At 48.0% G+C, this 17,961-nt stretch overlaps 1 protein-coding gene across 8 annotated transcripts in view; it reads left to right on the top strand.

Annotated features, from left to right (window-relative positions):
* The first annotated feature begins 17 nt into the window (after nt 1-17).
* The window catches only part of KYAT1 (kynurenine aminotransferase 1), a 32,633-nt gene continuing 14,689 nt past the window's right edge, over nt 18-17,961 (top strand). For 2 of the 8 annotated variants that reach the window (XM_020874750.2, XM_070454188.1), the window contains exon 1: nt 20-85. Coding sequence is in view for 1 of the 8 variants with exons in the window: in XM_070454183.1 (XP_070310284.1) it covers nt 7,090-7,178 (89 nt within the window). In the remaining 7 variants the exon portion in view is untranslated. Of the gene's footprint in view, nt 86-3,726; nt 3,962-7,019; nt 7,179-17,961 lie in introns of those variants that run through there. The other 6 variants (XM_020874749.2, XM_070454187.1, XM_070454183.1 and 3 more) reach the window with 5 other exon arrangements.

Genomic DNA, 17,961 nt, shown 5'->3' with positions numbered 1-17,961 from the left:
AGCCCGGGCTCCGCCCCCTTAAAGGGACAGGGACGGCTGTAACCTTCGGGACGTGGGGACGAAGGGTGAAGCGGCGGAGGCGGGGGTGAGTAGCCGGTGCCGGAGCGTTGTTGCCCCGAGATTAGGTGCCGAGGCGGGACGGCCTGACAGCCGGTTCCGAGCTTGATTGTGCCAGACTACTCGCTGCGTTTGGTGCTGCTGGTATAGCGGAGTGGCTACGCCGGAAAGGTTGACTTCAGTCCCTAGCTGTTGCGCGCGCTTCTCGTCGCCCGCACTCGGACACTGGGATCCGCCAGGCTGGTCCTCTCTGCATCCCCATCTCCCGCCCCACCCCCACTCGCGCGATCGTACCGTACGGGTGGGGAAGAGGGAGCTCAGGGTGACTGGGTGAATTCTGAGCGGAGCCGGGGCTGGAACAGGGTGCCGGGCTCCAACTCAACAGCTCTAAGTATCCCAAGTCCTCGGAGTTCCCAGATTGATAATAGTAACGGCAACCGCGTTAAAAGAGAATCCGTACAATGGAATACGGTGCCACCGCTAAAAAAGAAAAATGTTCACCATGCACTAATAGGGGACCGCTTCCAAGATACCATAGATGGAAAAGTGAAGGGACGGAAAGAACAGCGTTGATCGCTGCTACCGTTTGTGTGAAAGAACGTGAATGGGGGCGTGGGTGTCTGCCGGTGTGTATTCATTCAGTTCAGTTCAGTCGCTCAGTCGTGTCCAACTCTTTGCCACCCCATGGACTGCAGCACGCCAGGCTTCCCTGTCCATCACCAACTCCCGGAGCTTACTCCAACTCATGTGCATTGAGTCGGTGATGCCATCCAACCATCTCGTCCTCTGTCGTCCCCTACCCCTCCCGCCTTCAATCTTTCCCAGCATCAGGGTCTTTTCCAATGAGTCAGTTCTTTGCATCAGGTGGCCAAAGAATTGGAATTTCAGCTTCAGCATCAGTCCTTCCAATGAATATTCAGGACTGATTTCCTTTAGGATGGACTGGTTGGATATCCTTGCAGTCCAAGGGACTCTCAAGAGTCTTCTCCAACACCACAGTTTAAAAGCATCAATTCTTCGGTGCTCAACTTTCTTTATAGTCCAACTCTCACATCCATACATGACTACTGGTAAAACCATAGCTTTGACTAGACGGACCTTTGCTTTAAATATGCTGTCTAGGTTGGTCATAACTTTTTTCCAAGGAGCAAGCGTCTTTTAATTTCATGGCTGCAGTCACCATCTGCAGTGATTTTGGAGCCCCAAAAATAAAGTCTGTCACTGTTTCCACTGTTTCCCCATCTATTTGCCATGAAGTGATGGGACCGGATGCCATGATCGTAGTTTTCTGAATGTTGAGTTTTAAGCCAAAATTTTCACTCTCCTCTTTCACTTTCATCAAGAGGCTCTTTAGTTCTTTGCTTTCTGCCATAAGTGTGGTGTCATCTGCATATCTGAGGTTATTGATATTTCTCCTGGCAATCTTAATTCCAGCTTGTGCTTCATCCAGCCCAGCGTTTCTCATGATGTACTCTGCATATAAGTTAAATAAGCAGGGTGACAATATACAGCCTTTACATACTCCTTTCCTATTTGGAGCCAGTCTGTTGTTCCATGTCCAGTTGTTTGCAGGTTGGGTGGTCTGGTATCCCATCTCTTTAAGAATTTTCCACAGTTTGTTGTGATCCACACAGTCAAAGGCTTTGGCATAGTCAATAAAGCAGAAGTAGATGCTTTTCTGAAACTCTCTTGCTTCTTCTGTGATCCAACAGATGTTGGCAATTTGATCTCTGGTTCCTCTGGCGTGTGTATCAGCTGGCTAGTGAGATGCACGAGTGAGTGATGGCGGTGGCCTGGGACCGAGAACTGGGTCCTGGGTGCCCGGACAAGGGGGCAGAATTAGCTACCATGCGCACAGGTTGGTTAAAAATAAAATGGGATGATGAGGATATTAATAACTGGCTTCCATTTATGTCCAATGCTAACCAGTGCCAGGTTGCAGCTCTCCTGCTGGGAAGTCTTGTATTTCCCCATTATTAAAGGAGAAAACAGGCTCAGAGATTAGGGACCTTAGTAATATCTTAGAGCCAAGACATGGAAAAGCTGGAATTTGAGCCCAGGAGCATTTTACATTAATGCCATTCTTGCTCATCCCACTGCCTCCTGAAAAGCATCTTTTGTTGTCAGCCTCACAGCTCTCAGCTTGGGACCTGGCACCCAGCAGGCATCCAGTAGCTGTTTATTGGCTGTCTGTTGACTGAGGAAGTGAAACAGACAGGCAACAACCAGCAGTGTAGAATGAAGAGAGGCACAGATTGGAGGCCAGAACCCAGACCGGAGTCCAAGGCTTGCCTTTTCTAGCCTAGAGTCTGGACCTGGCACGTGCCTCCATGTCCCCTCCTGCAGAACTAACTGTGATCGCTGACACTGAGTGCTCCCTCGTGTCCTACTTTATGCCTTACACACAGATTAGTCCCATTTTACAGATCAGTAAGTGAAGTATAGAGAAGTTAAGAAAGTTGCCCATCGCAGCGTTGTAAATCAAGTATACTTTAAAAAAAAATAGTTGCCCAAAGAGGGTCCTCACTCCCCCACTTCTGGAGAGGTTGTTGAGCTCCTCAGTCTCTCCCTCAGCCTCCTGGGACCATCAGCACTAATTCTTGGAGACACCTCAGGTCAGTTAGTTGAGCTGCGAGAGGCTGAGGAGCTGATGGAGAACAGGACAGACACACAGTTCCTATCCTTAGAGTCTGGTGAGGGCAACAGACAACCCAGCTGTTGGCATCTATGATGAGTGCTGTGGTGGGTGGGCAAGCTCAGGCCTTGGGAGCAGAGAGGAGGTAGCATCTAGTTCAGCCCCAGGGGAGTCACAAAAGGCTTCTCAAAGGAGGTAACATTTAATCTGACTGAAAGGTGCATAAGCAACTTCCCTGGTGGTACAGTGGTTAGGAATCCACTTTCTAATACAGATGACACGAATTCTATCCCTGGCCAGAGAGCTAAGATCCCATATACCTAAGGACAACTAAGCCCATGCTCCACAACTAGAGAAAAAAAGCCCATGCCTTGCAACAAAGAGCCAGCATAGCCAAAAAAAGAGAGAGAGAGAAAGATGCATAAGGTATCTAGGAGGAGAAATGATGAAGCTGGGACCTGGAGCAGAGACACATTCGTACCTGAAAATAATTGACATGATCAGAGACTGTGCAGGTTAGAAATGATCTGTCTGGTTTCTTCCTGAGTCGGCTTTTTCCTCCTAGACAGTGCCTCCTCATGGCAACATCTGTGGCTTCCCACTCTCCATGCTGCACTTAACCTTCCACATCTCCAAAGTGGAGGACTCCCTAATGTCATAATCCAGATTGGGGCAACAAAGGAATACAGGAGGGTTAGCAGTGAGACCGGGAGGAGGGCATGGCAACCCACTCCAATATTCTTGTCTGGAGAATCCCCATGGACAGAGGAGCCTGGTGGGCTACAGTCCATGGGGTCGCAAAGAGTCAGACACGACTAAGCAATTAAGCACAGCAGTGAGAAAGTCCTTCATGCTGATGCCCACCCACCCCCATTCTTCTGGTCCCCAGGGTGGCAGCCAACTTGCTGACGTAGAAACTCTGCCCATGTGAACAAAACTGTCAGCACAGAAAAGTTCCTCCTGTCTTCCTGGCCATTCGTGCTCACCTGGGTTGTCAGGTCTCCTGTGTGCTGGGACATTTAGCTGGGCACACCCCGCTCCCCGCCTTCTGTAGCCAGCAGGCCAAAGTCACTCCAGCTTCAGCAAGAGATGAATCACCACTACTCCTGCCCTATTAGACCTGGGGCCATTTCCCACTCTCAGATGGCACTGCCCGCTCCCTGAAATACTTTCCGAACACTCATCTCACTTCCTCATTCTTGTACAGTGATACAAGTTTTGGATTCATAGCTGAGGTCCTTCTGTGCTTTCCCAGGACTTTCACTTTGGGTAAGTCATTTCCCTACTCTGACAGTTTCTCCATCTGTACAACTGATATGACTCTCTCTAGTCTTTCTGCCAGCACTAAATATATACACATATATTGTTTTCTCCTCCATGTGTAAAACTGCCCCCAAGAGTGAGATTTCAATTTTTGGATCTGGATCCTGTGCCAGGAGGGAAAAGGAGTGGCCTTCCTACTGTGTAACTCACTCAGGCTCCCCACCCACCAGCCCCTCTGGCCTGGGAGCCTGCAGTCTCCAGAAACCATTTCTCTCTCTTTTGCCAATTCCAAAGCCAAGGGGCAAGCATGCGTGCTAAGTTGCTTCAGTCGTGTCCAACTTTTTGCAACTCTATGGACTGTAGCCCACCAGGCTCCTCTGTCCATGGGATCCTCTAAGCAAAAATACTGGAGTGGGTTGCTCTGCCCTCCTCCAGGGGATCTTCTCAACCCAGGAATCAATCCTGCGTCTCTTATGTCTCCTACATTGGCAGGCAGATTATTTACCACTGGCGCCACCTGGGAAACCCGAAGCTAAGGGGGAACTGTGTCTGAGTCAGTGTACCTGTTAGAGCTCCCCAGACAGATGTCACCTCCCTTGGGGCAGAACCATTGACTCAACAAGTTTTCATCAGACAGTTGTCTTGGAGGGACTCTGTATGTCCAAGACAAACCAAAAGATAAATGATTCACTATCTGCAAGAGATTTTATTGTCCTACTTGGTTAACTAATTTTTACGGAAAGTCTTAGAGGTTTAACTGTTAGCAGTTTATTGTCATTGACAGGTTAAGTGGACCAAGAACCTGTGCTAAATGCTTTCCGAGGGTGATTCCATTATTATTTATTATTGTCCCCATTGCACAGATGAGGAAGCTGAGTCTGGTTGTGGTAGGACTGAGGTCTTATAGCTCGTTCAGAGTGGAGCCGGGACCATTTTACCAAGTTCAAGTTCTAAATCCAAGCTTTCATCTTCTGTGGTTGTTGGTATCACAGACCAGTCTTGCCTGGGCATGGTACCCAGGCCTCTCCTCCAGAGGTGTCATGGTTTGTGTTTTCTCAGTAACTGGACGGGGGGGTAAACATCCTTCTAGGCACCGTGGGAAGATGTAGATCTTCCCGGTGAAGAACTGACTCAGCCTAGACACCAAGTGTGCCACTATTGAGAAATACTAAAACCTGACATACTACACACAATTGGCGTCGGTGAGGAGCAGCCAGGCTGTAAAGCCAAAGCCACCTTGCCTGTCCTTGCAAGCTGCCATGCAGGGTGGAAGCTGGATAAAGCATGGCTCGTGTCCCCAGGGGCTGATAGTCTCCTAGATGCAGGGGAGCTGATAGAGGCAGCAGCACCCACCTCCCAAAAGGATTTTTGGGGTGGACAGGTTTTGACTTTGGAAACAGGTAAACCAGGGGTTGAATCCCACCCAGCTCAGGCTCTCTCAGCTGACTGAGCTTTGTTCATTCTCCTCTTTTTTTTTTTTTCCTTTTTTGTTCATTCTCCTCTTGAGCAAAAGAGACGATGAAGGCTTCCTGAAGGCTGTTGTAAAGATGAGCGTTTAGCACAGGAGTCAGGCACATCATAGGTGATCTGAGTTCTGGGGAGGGCCCAGACTGACCCAGAAGAATTCAGAGCTTGGGTTCAGCCCTCCTAGGGGGTCAGACTAAAGGGCCTGTCAGAAAGGATATAGCTTGAGCAAAGGTGGGCAACATCTATTCAGAAGCAAACGATTTATATATTTGGGAGTGGAGAGAACACAGAAGCTGCTAAGTCCACAGAGTCTGGACTTAGGCCTGCTCCAGAGGCCAGGTTAGGAGGCTTTGGACTTTATCCGGTCTCCCTCCAGGCTGCATCCAGCAGGAGGTGTAGCTGACATCAGCAGCCAGAGGATTGGGCACTGAGGCCTGTCCTGAGAGGTCATCCACCTGCTGTTCAGAAGTCGCAGTGACTTCTGGCCGAGAAGGTGACCAATAGCTGCTTAGACTGATGGAGGCGTGTATTGGGGGAGGCACTGACCGCTGGGCACCAGCCCTTTGCCTGGTAGCCAGGAAGCCTGAGATCTTAGGTGCCTCGGAGTCTGCCCAGAAAGGTGTCCTGAAGGTCACCTGGTGCATTTAAGCTCCCCTCTCCAGGCAGGGTTGGCCTCCCTAGAGCTGCCTGCACTGCAGCACTCCTCAGACTAAATTTTAATAATAACAATAACAGTGATACATTTTTGAAACACTGACTCCTTGCCTGGCACCAGACTAAGTGATTTTCGTGTGTTAACTCACTGACCTCTCACTACAACCCAGGGACCAGGAACTGTCATTATTTTCATTTCAGAAATGATGCTCAGAAAGGTTTAGTAATTTGCCAGAAGTCACACAGCTAGTAAATGGCTTCAGTCCAAGGTGTGGTTCCAGAATTTCACTGCCTCAAAAATAAATTAATTATTTAATTAAATAAACAAAAACACCACCTCAAAAACAACAACAACAACAGTTTTTTCCCCAGGTAGTGCCATGGTAAAGAAATCTGCCTGCCAATGCAGGAGACACAGGTTCAATCCCTGGGTCAGGAAGATCCCATGCAGTAGGAAATAGCTATCCACTTCAGTAATCTTACCCAGAAAATTCCATGGACGAAGGATCCTGGCAGGCTACAGTCCATGGAGTCACAAACAGTTGGACTGAGAACGCCCACCCGCGCACACACGGAAGTTTATGAGACCCTCCCCAATCCAATCCCAGGGAAAGTCACTGTTAATAACTTACACACAAGCACGTACAGTACATAATGAGGCAGTCCTTGCTTTCCAGTATAGTTAAATAACACCAGTCCCTCAATGAAAGTATTAGTCGCTCAGTTCAGTTCAGTTCAGTTCAATCGCTCAGTCGTGTCCGACTCTTTGCGACCCCATGAATCGCTCAGTCGTGTCCGACTCTTTGCGACCCCATGGACTGTAGCCTTCCAGGCTTCTCCATCCTTGAGAATTTCCAGGCAAGAATACTGGAGTGGGTTGCTATTTCCTTCTCCAGGGGAGCTTCCTGACCCAGGAATCAAACCGAGGTCTCCCGCATTGCAGGCAGACTGTTTGCCGCCTGAGCCATCAGGGAAGTCCTCAATAACACAGTTCAAATTTCATTTGCCGTGTTATGTCACCTGTGAGTAATTGCACCAAATATGAACTTTGCTGCTGCTTCTTCCATCCACAAATCACTGCGGAAATGACAGATGCACAACGGCGAGTGACCAATCACATCGCCTCTTTCAAAGCCTGTTGTTGATTGGTCAGTTCAGTTCGCTTCAGCGGCTCAGTCGGGTTCGACTCTTTGCGACCCCATGGGCTGCGGCACAGCCAGGCCTCCCTGTCCATCACCAACTCCCGAAGTTTACTCAAACTCATGTCCATCGAGTCGCTGGTTCTGATCTCATCCTCTGTCGTCCCCTTCTCCTCCCGCCGTCAATCTTTCCCAGCCTCAGGGTCTTTTCCAATGAGTCAGTTCTTCGCATCAGGTGGCCAAAGTATTGGAGTTTCAGCTTCAGCATCAGTCCTTCCAATGAATATTCAGGACTGATCTCCTTTAGGATTGGTCACCATGCGTGTTATTCAGTTCCTACACAGACAGCAAAGCATGTGGTTTGTGTTGCCTCCTGTCTCCTAGTGATAAACCCATGTGACATTTTACAAAAACGTGTAAGCAAAAGAATAGGAAATAGCTACCCAAAAGAGGAACTTGGGCAGCACACGGTGGAAGCTCAGGACATAAATGCAGAGTGATAAGACTCAAAGTGCAATCTGAATTGATAAATAGAATGATTTTTTAAGTAGCTGGCGAGGACTTCTCTGGAAGTCCAGCAGTTAAGATTCAGAGCTTCCAATGTAGGGGGCATGAGTTCAATCCCTGATCCAGGATCTGGGATCCCATAAATCGTGAGACGCAGCCCTCCCCCTCACCCCCCCCAAAAAAAAGCTGGCTCTGGGAATGTTGAGCCTGCAGCTATTTGCTGTTCCAGAAGCTCTAACTATGCAGCCAGGGAAACTCAGTGAAGGCGCATCATATCGACATACGAATGAAAGAGGTTCTGACAAAAAGGTTGATGTTGTCCCAAGGAAATGATGCCAGCAAAAACACCACATTAAAGGAACTGCCAGATACAGTTCATAGCATTGAAAGTACAAAGGATAAAGTATTTTAAGTTGATCTGAACTGAGAAAGGAGTGTGATGATTCACCAATGTATAGAGAAGATGCTGGTTCTGTATCTTAAGCTACACAACTGGAAGGCAATCACTGTTTAAACGACTCTTGATAATTTTCCCCAGATTTATTGAAGTATAATTGACAGATAAAATTGTAATATAAAGTATACAATGTGATGATTTACTCTGTGTGTACTTGGTGAAATGGCTCCCACAAACAGTTAATGATGTATCCATTACCTCATGTAGTTACCCTTTTTTCAGGGAGAGGATCTACTCTCTTAGCAGATTTCAGCTATACAACAATAAAGTATTGTCTAGTGCAGCCACCAGGCAATGTGTTAGAGCCTCAGAATCATTCATCTTATAACTGGAAGTTTGTACTCTTTTATCAACCTCTCCCTCTTTCCTCCATTCCCAAGCCCCTGGCCACCGCCATTGCACACTCTGCTTCCATGAGTTTGACTTTTTTCTTTCTTTCTTTTTTTTTTCAATTCCACATATAAGTGATATTGTGCAATATTTGTCTCTTTTCTTTCTGGCTTATTTTGCTTACCATAACATATTTCAGTTTCATCCATGTTGTCACAAATAGCAGGATTTCCTTCTTTTTAAAGACTGGATAATTCTCCATTGTATATACATCCATACCATATTTCCTTTATCCATTCATCTATCAACAGACACTTAGGCTGTTTCCAAATGTCAACTCGTGAATAGTGTGGCAATGAACAGGGGAGTGCAGATGTCTTCTTGAGATAGGACTTTCTTCCTTTGGATGTGTACCCAGACGTGGGATTGCTGGGTCATCCTTAATACATTTTTACAAGGAAAGAAAATACTTGAATGATCAATGATTTAGTATAAATTATACTAGCAACTTAATAAGTATTAAATGTATTATTATTAGTTTCACTACTTTTTCACTTGTCTCTACATTTATAACAGATCATCAAGAGGATTTTTCTTTAATCTTTATTTCATGTCTATGATGCGTATGTGGGTGCTAAGTCACCTTATTCGTGTCCAACTCTTTGTGATCCAATGGACTATAGCCCGCCAGGCTCCTCTGTCCATCCTATTCTCCAGACAAGAGTACTGGAGTGGGTTGCCATGCCCTCCTCCAGGAGATCGTCCCAACCCAGGGATCAAACCCGTGTCTCCTGTGGCCCTGCATCATCAAGAGGTTTTAATGCTTTGACAACACCTTTGAAAGGTCACTGAACAATCATAATTTTTCCCATTATTCAGTTTTCTCTGCACAATTTCAGCTTGAATGGTCATTTTTACAGTCTCACAGTACAGTGGGAAGCGAGAACTATGTATGTGTATGTGTGTGTATGCACCATCACATTTGTATCTATCTGTATAATTAAAAAGTGCAAGTGGACTGTGTTGTCGTCAACATGCCTCTTTCTTCTTACCATATATTTTGCATCGGGTCTTAAGTTGCAGCATGCAGGATCTTTTGTTGTGGTGCCTGGATTCTCTAGTAGCACGCAGGCTTAGTTGCGTGTGGGATGTCAGTTCCTCAACCAGGAAACAAACCTACGTTCCCAGCAATGGAAGGGCATAGTCTTAACAGCTGAACCACCAGGGAAGTCCCCACACATTTTTACAGTTGAGGTAAGATGCACAGAACACACATTTAACCATATAAAGTGTCCAAGTCAGTGGCATTTACTGTGTTCACAATGTTGTATGACCACCACCTCCTTCTAGTTTCAAAATATTTCTATTACCCCGGAAAAGCACCCTGTGTCTTTTGAATAATCACTCCACATTCCCCTCTCCATACCCTGGTAACTACTAATTTGCTTTCTAACACCACGGATTTGCCTATTCTGGACATATTCTGTGAAAGCAGTCATACAATAGGTGACCTTTTGTGTTTGACTTCTTAGGATGCTTTTGAGGTTTATCCCGAGTTGTACCACGTATCAATGTGTCTGTTGTTCCTTCTTACGGCTAGACAGTATTGCATTGTCTGAATATACCCCAATTTACCATTCATCTGTTGAAGGACATTTGAATTGTTTTCACCTTTTGGCTATTATGAATAACGCTGCTATTAACATTCATGTACAAGTTTCTGTGTGGACATTTGTTTTGTTTTTCCAGTATAAACCTGGGAGTGGTGTTGCTGGGTCATAATCTAATTCTATGTTTGGACTTCATAAAAATGTAAAACTTTTGTGTATCAAAGGACACTATCAAGAATGTGATCATTGATTCATTTTGAGTTAAGTTTTGTAGATGGAGTGAGATAGAGGTTCAACTTCATTCTTTTGCAAGAGGCTATCCAGTTGTCCTAGCACCATTTGTTGAAGAAATTATTTTACCCCCATTGAATGGTCTTGACACCTTGTCGAAAGTCATCTGGGCATAGATATTTGAGTTTGTTTCTGGGCTCTCAATTCTGATCCATTGGTCTATATGTCTATCCAATGCCAGTGCCACAGTGTTTTGATTACTGTAACTTTGTAGTATGTTTTGAAATCAACATGCATTTTTCATGTAACCTGAATATCTTTTCACATCAGAATGCTAGGGGTGGTCTCATTCCTTTTGGTGGCTGCATAGTGTCCCACTGTATGGATAAATCAAAACAAATTGAATCAACCTCCAACTGATAGACATTGAATTGTACTGTTTTTTCTCACACACAGTACTGCAATAATCATCCAGATTTATGTATATGTATGAACATCCCTGTAAGATAAACATCTAGAAGACAGAGTGTTTAAGTCAAAGAATAATATAAGTCACTAATATTAAGTTGCCCTCCAGAAGTTATACCAGTGACTTTTAGTGTATCATAGTATTGACTTGGTGGATCTCAATCTTATTATTCTCTGCCTGAGACACAGAAAATAGAGTTTCATTGTAATTCGCATTTTGTCAGTTATGACAAGGTTCAGTATCTTTTCTTTTTTAAATAATGGCACAGCACTTTTTCTTTTCTTTAATCAGAAAAATATGTCCCATGTTTCTGGGAGGGAGACCAGGTATCTGCAGGCCCTGCTCTGGGTGTCAGGGTCTTCACCACCCTGGGAGGAAGGCTTGGGCCTGGAAACCGGGGTGGGGCGGGTGTGAGGGGCGGGGTGTGTGTCTGTGGCTTCCAGGAACCAGGTCACTGCTAGAAGTGGCCATCACAGCCGCGTGAGACGGGCGCACACAGCATTGAGCCCTGGTGGCCGACGCTGCTCTCCCACCTGTGCCGGGACTCCAGGGGCAAAGGGTGGATGACCCTTGAGTGCAGACGTGGGTCGGTTCAGCATCTTTTCAAGTTTACATGCTGTTTTCTTTTTGAGTGTGAATTTATATGTTTTGCCCACTTTTTTTTTCTATTGAGATGTTGGTCTTTTGTTATTGATTTATAAGAATCATTTGCATATTAAGGCTCACACTCTATTAGAATGGTCTGGTTACCCATTTGTCTCCCTCATTCTGTGTGCACACCTGAAAGGAAAGAAAGGTATCCTATTCCCCGTTGTATGCCTGGTGGCTAGCCTAGGGCATAGCACATAATGGAAGTTCAATAAATACTTGCTGAAGTGATAAAAGGTGTGCACCTAAGTTCCTGCACCAGACGTTGATAGTAAAAAGATGAACAAAGGAGAGTCCTGGTTCTGATGGAGCTCACAGTCTGGTTGGAGAGATAAACACTCATTCCCTCACTCAGTGGAAGTTTACTGAGCATCTTCCTCCGGGACCCATGCCTAATAATGTCCCAGGCAGCTGCTACAATGAGAAAAATGCCAGGATTATGACTCAGGTGATCTGGCTCCCCCTGGAATCTGGGCTGGTCGGTGTCCCTCCCTGCTCATCACTATCCCCACCCATAAAATGTAAGCAACTGGATCAAATTCTCTCATTTCCCAGTGAGCATCTCTCGTCTGTGCTTCATCGATTCTTTCTGGCAATAGTGAGTCGGGAGCCCAAGGGGCCGTGGTGTCCCCTTGCTCCCCTTGCTCCACAGTGGCAGTGAGCACAGGCTTTGAAGTCTGTGTCCTGGGTTCAAATTCCAGCTCCGCTACCTGCTAGCTGTGGCCTTGGGTCTGTTACTTTGCCTCTTAATGGCACCTTTCTCATGGGATTAAAAGTGACGGACCCTGTGAAGTGCTGGGCAGGCAGCCTGGCACAGAAAAAGTGTGCAGTAAACAAAAGGCTATGGTCATTACGCTCCGGCCAGTCATCAGGGCTCTAGAGGAGTTGTCCAGGGAACTTGCTTCCTGGGAGATGAGAGATGAGGCACAGGGCGAGTTGGAGGTGGGTGTGGCCTGGGAAAGGCAGCCCCAGAGCCTTCCGGTGCCTCTGAATGAGGCAATGGTGAGCGCTCCCAGATGTCTGTGAATGAGCCTCTGTGGAGACGCCTAGGTCAGCCCAGCCAGTGGGAGAACTCTGGTCTGGGAGGCCAGCAGTCGCACCTCGGGGTGGGCCTGGAGCACACTCCCCACCGACGATCTCCTCTATGAAGTGAGACCACACTCCCCTCTGAGACACAAAGTTGTCCTCTGTCCTAATGTATCGTATGACTTAATGTCCAGGGCCAGCTAGCCAGACGTCTGGACAGGGCTGGCTCTGCATATCCCCTGCTGGTGGCCTCAGGGACAGCAAGCACCCATTTCCCACAGGGCAACGCCTTGCAGGGATTCCCAGGTGGCTCAGTGGTCAAGAACCCGCCCTCCAATGCAGGAGATGCAAGAGACCTGTGTTCGATCCCCGAGTCAGGAAGATCCCCTGGAGGAGGAAATGGCAACGCACTCCAATATTCTTGCCGGGAAAATTCCACGGACAGAGGAGCCTTGCGAGCTTCAGTTCAGGGGTTGCAAAGAGTGGGACATGCAACATGCAAGCAGCATGGCAGTGTAGCTGGTGAGGGCAGCCCACGTGGCCACCTGTGCCCTTCCCACCCTCGGCTCAGACCCCCAGTGGCTTTCCCTCCCCTTTAAGTTCCTAGAAACTGTCCCCATGACACCCACGGGCTCAAAGGAAAGAGACGTGCAAGTACTCAAGGGCAAACCCTCTTATTTGCACAAGCAGTCACAACCACACATGGATTTACCCACGTTCAAAGTCACATTAAAACTTTCAGGGACCCTATTCACTTCTACTTCATGGGCCCCTTTCTCCATTAAAAAAAAAATAACAAAGGAGAACTCCCTGGTGGTCCAGTGGTTCGGACTCTGTGCTCTCACTGCCAAGAGCCCTGGTTCAATACCTGGTCAGGGAACTAAAATCCTGCAAGCCACACAGCTTGGCCAAAAAATATATATATATATATATACTTTATAACTCTGTTGGTATAAAGAACAAATATCATCCAAGCTAGATTCATTATTATACATTCATTATTATGTTATATTCCCTTGTGTGTGCGTGCCAAGTCGCCTCAGTCGTGTCCAACTCTTTGCAACCCCATGGACTGCAGCCCCCCGGGCTCCTCTGTCTGTGGGATTCTCCAGGCAAGAATACTGGAGTGGGTTGCCATGCCCTCCTCCAGGGGATCTTCCCAACCCAGGGACTGAACACATGTCTCATGTCTCCTGCACTGGCCGGCAGGTTCTTTACCACTAGCACCACTTGTGTTCTTATTTTAAAATAAGTTAAAATGAAAACATTTTCACAGGCCCTTCAAGCTATCGCAGGCCCTCAGCACTAAGCCTCCTGAGATCTGATGAAGTCAGTCCCGCTGACATAGGTCATATTGTATGAATCCAGTGGGTATTCATAAAGTGCCCACTCTATTATTAACATTGGTCATTTACAGTCACCTTTTATGTGCCAGGCATTCAGTGAAGGGCCTTCCATGAACTACCTTATTTTTATTTATTTTACGGCTAGGGAAACTGACATTGAGAGAGGTGAAGTGACTTGCCCCGAGTCACACAGCCAAGGTGTGCATGCCCCGAAAGCCTGTGTCCTAACCTTCTCCCCCGGGGTCTGCTTGATGCCCAATCCCAGGCGGGCGTCAAAGGTTTGGCAGGACAGACCTGCCCCACAAAGGGTGCAGTATGATACTCACTCCCGTGCCCACAGGCTCACCCAGACACACACACCAGTCGCTGCCCTGGCAGTCCCCCGCAGTGGAAGCCGGATCCTGGTTTCCGGCCCCAGCCCCGAGGTAGCATGAGTGGTTAAGTGTGTCCTCATCCTGCACAGGCTCTCCCCGCCTCCACGGAGCCACGCGGCCCAGGCCACCCCCAGCCCCAAGGTACCACCTTTCCTGAGAGCTGGCAGTGAGAGTGAAGGGCCAAGACTGGCAGAGGAGAGGAAAGGGCCACAAGCTGGGATCTTAAACTGTGGGCATCCCGTGATTCGAACCCTCCCCCCATCTGCCGGAGGGAGCCCCATTTACGTGTTTGTTGTTTTTCAGTTGCTGGGTTGTGTCCCACTCTTTGTGACCCCATGGACTGCAGCACACCAGGCTCCCCTGTCCTTCAGAATCTCCCGGAGTTTGCTCAGATTCATGTCCATTGAGTCGGTGATGCCATCCAACCGTCTCGTCCTCTGTTGCCCCCTTCTCCTCCCGCCTTCCATCTTTCCCAGCATCAGGGTCTTTTCCAGTGAGTCAGTTCTTCGCATCAGGGGGACAAAGTATGGGAACTTCAGCATCAGTCCTTCCAGTGAATATTCAGGGTTGATTTCCTTTAGGATTGACAGGTTTTTGTTGTTATGTTATCATTCTTACAAATTTTCTTGCCTTTTTTTGTTTTGTTTGTAAGTTTTATTTATTCTTGGCTGCACCGGGTCTTTGTTGCTGTACTCAGGCCTTCTCTAGCTGCGGCAAGTGGGGGTCCCTCACTGTGGTGTGAGGGCCTCTCACCGCGGTGGCTTCTCCTTGCAGAGCGCCGGCTTTAGGCAGAGGCTTCAGTAGTTGTGGCACACGAGTTTTTTTACTCCGAGGCATGTGAAATCTTCCCAGATCAGGGATCGAACCCGTGTCCCCTGTATTGGCAGCCGGATTCTAACCTACTCGGCCACCTGGGAAGTCCCTTCCTTGCCTGTTTTGAGGATAGCACCTGCTTTCCAGGGCTGTTGAAAGGGTCTGATGACATCAGTACAGTCCTTATGCAGTGCCTGGTGCCGAGTGAGCGGATTAGAACTGATTGTATTAATATTATCCCTACCTCTGTGATCGGGCGAGGTGATGCAGGCGTGATTGGGGGCAGAGGAGGTGTAGCCAGCACTGGGCTCCCACCAGGCCGTGCGCCTCCCGTCCTCGGCTGAGGAACTTGAAGCAGGCCGGCACTTTGCCCCAGACACAGGGTGGAATGTCCCTCCTCAGATAATAATCGCGCTGCCCTTTGTTGCTCCAAGCTCTGGTTGTTAGCCGCAGGAAATAAATCAGAGGGTGAACTGACTGACTTCCCAGACCCTGGAATCTCGCAGCTCGCCCCCACGGGCCTTTGCACCGCCTGGCAGCCGTTCCCTTCCTCTGGGACTGGGCTTGGAGGCCACGTCCTCCCAGGAGCTGGCCGGAACTCCTGCCGCGGGGGCCGTGCCCCCGGCGCCCTCTAGTGTCGGGTTGTATTAGTTTCCCGGGGGTCTCTACCGAAGTACCACACGCCGGGTGGTTTTAAAGAGAAACGTTTTCTCTCAGTGTTCTGGAGGCTGGAAGTCCAAAATCAAGGTGTTATCGGGGCCATGCTCTCTCTGTCGGCTCCAGAGGAGAATCCGGTCCATGCTTTTCTCTTAGTTTCTGTGCTGTCAGGAGACCTCGGTGTTCCTTGGCTCGTAGCCACATTAATCTCTGCCTCACCCACGCCAGGGTTCTTGCCTGGAGAATCCCAGGAACAGGGGAGCCTGGTGGGCTGCCATCTATGGGGTCGCACAGAGTCGGACGCGACTGAAGCGACGCAGCAGCAGCCGCAGTCTTCACGTGACCTTTCTCCTGTGTGTTGGTGACCTTTTCTCCTCTTCTCACAAGGAAACAAACTGTACTGGCAGTGGTCCACTGATCCAGTGAGACCTCATCTTAAATTTTTCAAATATTTATTTATTTACTGTTACTATTTTTTGGAGAACGGAATGGCAGCCCACTCCAGTATTCTTGCCTGGAGAATCCCATGGACAGAGGAGTCCATGGGGTCACAAAGAGTCGGACATGACTGAAGTGACTTAGCATGCATGCATTGCTATTTTTTCTGGGCCAGTGTTAGTTGCAGCACACAGGACCTTTAGTTGCCGCATGTGGGATCTAGTTCCCTGACCAGGGATCAAACCTAGGCCTGGGTTTGATCCTGCAGCCCAGAATCTTAGCCACTGGACCACCAGGGGAAGTCCCACCTCTTAAATGGGTTACACCTTCAAAGATCCTGTTTCCAAATAAGGCCACATTCACAGGTTGTTGTTTAGTCACTCAGTCGTGTCCAACTCTCTGTGACCCCATGGACTGACCCCAAGATCCCCAGGGGATCTTCCCGACCCAGGGATTGAACTTGTGTCTCCAGCATGTCTCCTGCATTGCAGGCAGGTTCTTTACCCCTGAGCCACTGGGGAAATATTCACAGGTTACCAGAGGTTAGGACTTGGACATATCCTTTTGGAGGACACTATTCGAGCCATAACACACACTTTCGCATTGGTCAGGAAATACTTGCTGGATAGTAATGGAGACAGTGTTTGTGGGCATCTCTTGCCAGGCCTGGTCCACGCTGTGGTCCTAGCGCTTTGCCAGGACCTGGCCAGAGAACGTGCTCCGGAGAAGCTGATGACTGAGTGAGGACCAGAGGAGGAAGTGCCCCACCTTGGGACAGCTGACTAGTTTTCTGGGCTCTGAGATGCTTTGAAAGACCTTGGAGGAACAGGCTGGGTTGGGAGCGGAGTTTAAAAGGGACTAGGCTAGGGAGTTGCCTAGTTAAGGCCAGACTTATTTCTTTTCTTTCTTTCCCTCTTTCTCTTTTTCAGCTGTGCTGGATCTTAGTTGTGGCACATGGAAAAAGATCCGTGTGGCATGTGGGATCTAGGTCCCTGACCAGGGATCATTGGGAGCAGAGAGTCTTAGCCACTGGACCACCAGGAACATCCCATTGGCCAGATTTATTTCTTATAAGCAAGGGCCAACAGCTGTCCACTTCCTAGAATCTTCTAGTGTGGGCAAGCCTGAGCATTTGCATACATGACTGGGTTATAAATTACTCTCCTTTTATTTCTCCTCTATAGTAAAGTTAGAGTGTCGCACTGATAGTTATGAAATGTTGTGAATAGGTAGATTATTTCGGACTTCCGGTTTCCAGTCCTGTGTGCAAGGAGCTTGGACGTCATCACACTGTCCTTGCGAATGAAAAGCTGAGCAAAGGAAAAAATGAACACCTCTTCTTAGATTCATCAGAGAAGTGAGGCCACAACGCAAGCCGCCGTCTCTGGTTTGTGTGTGTCATCTAAGGCTGCTTTCCCAAAGCAGCAGCAGACTTGAGAAGCTGCAACAAAGACTGTCTGCCCCGCAAAGCCTGAAATATTTGCTCTGACCCAAGGCAGAAAATGTTTGCTGGCGCTGATATAAGATAAGGAGAGTGAAAATAGGGGAACAGTTAACAGACAGGAATGGTGAGTGTGGCTGGGAGAGAGAAAGCAAGAGAAACAGTGGCAGGAAACAACCTGGGGGTCTCACTTCTGATCTAACATGGCCTTGTAATATGTGGTAGGAACTTTGGGTTTTATTCTTACTATGAAGATTTTCTAAAAACAGAAAAGAAACTGAACTCGCTCGGTCATGTCCGACTCTTTGTGACCCCATGGACTATAGCCTACAAGGTTCCTCCGTCCATGGGATTTTCCAGGCAAGAATACTGACGTCTAGGAGATCTTCCTGACCCAGG

Source organism: Odocoileus virginianus, chromosome 2 (assembly GCF_023699985.2).
Source record: "Odocoileus virginianus isolate 20LAN1187 ecotype Illinois chromosome 2, Ovbor_1.2, whole genome shotgun sequence".
NCBI lineage: Eukaryota > Metazoa > Chordata > Mammalia > Artiodactyla > Cervidae > Odocoileus > Odocoileus virginianus.
This window is presented reverse-complemented; position numbering and strand designations above follow the sequence as displayed.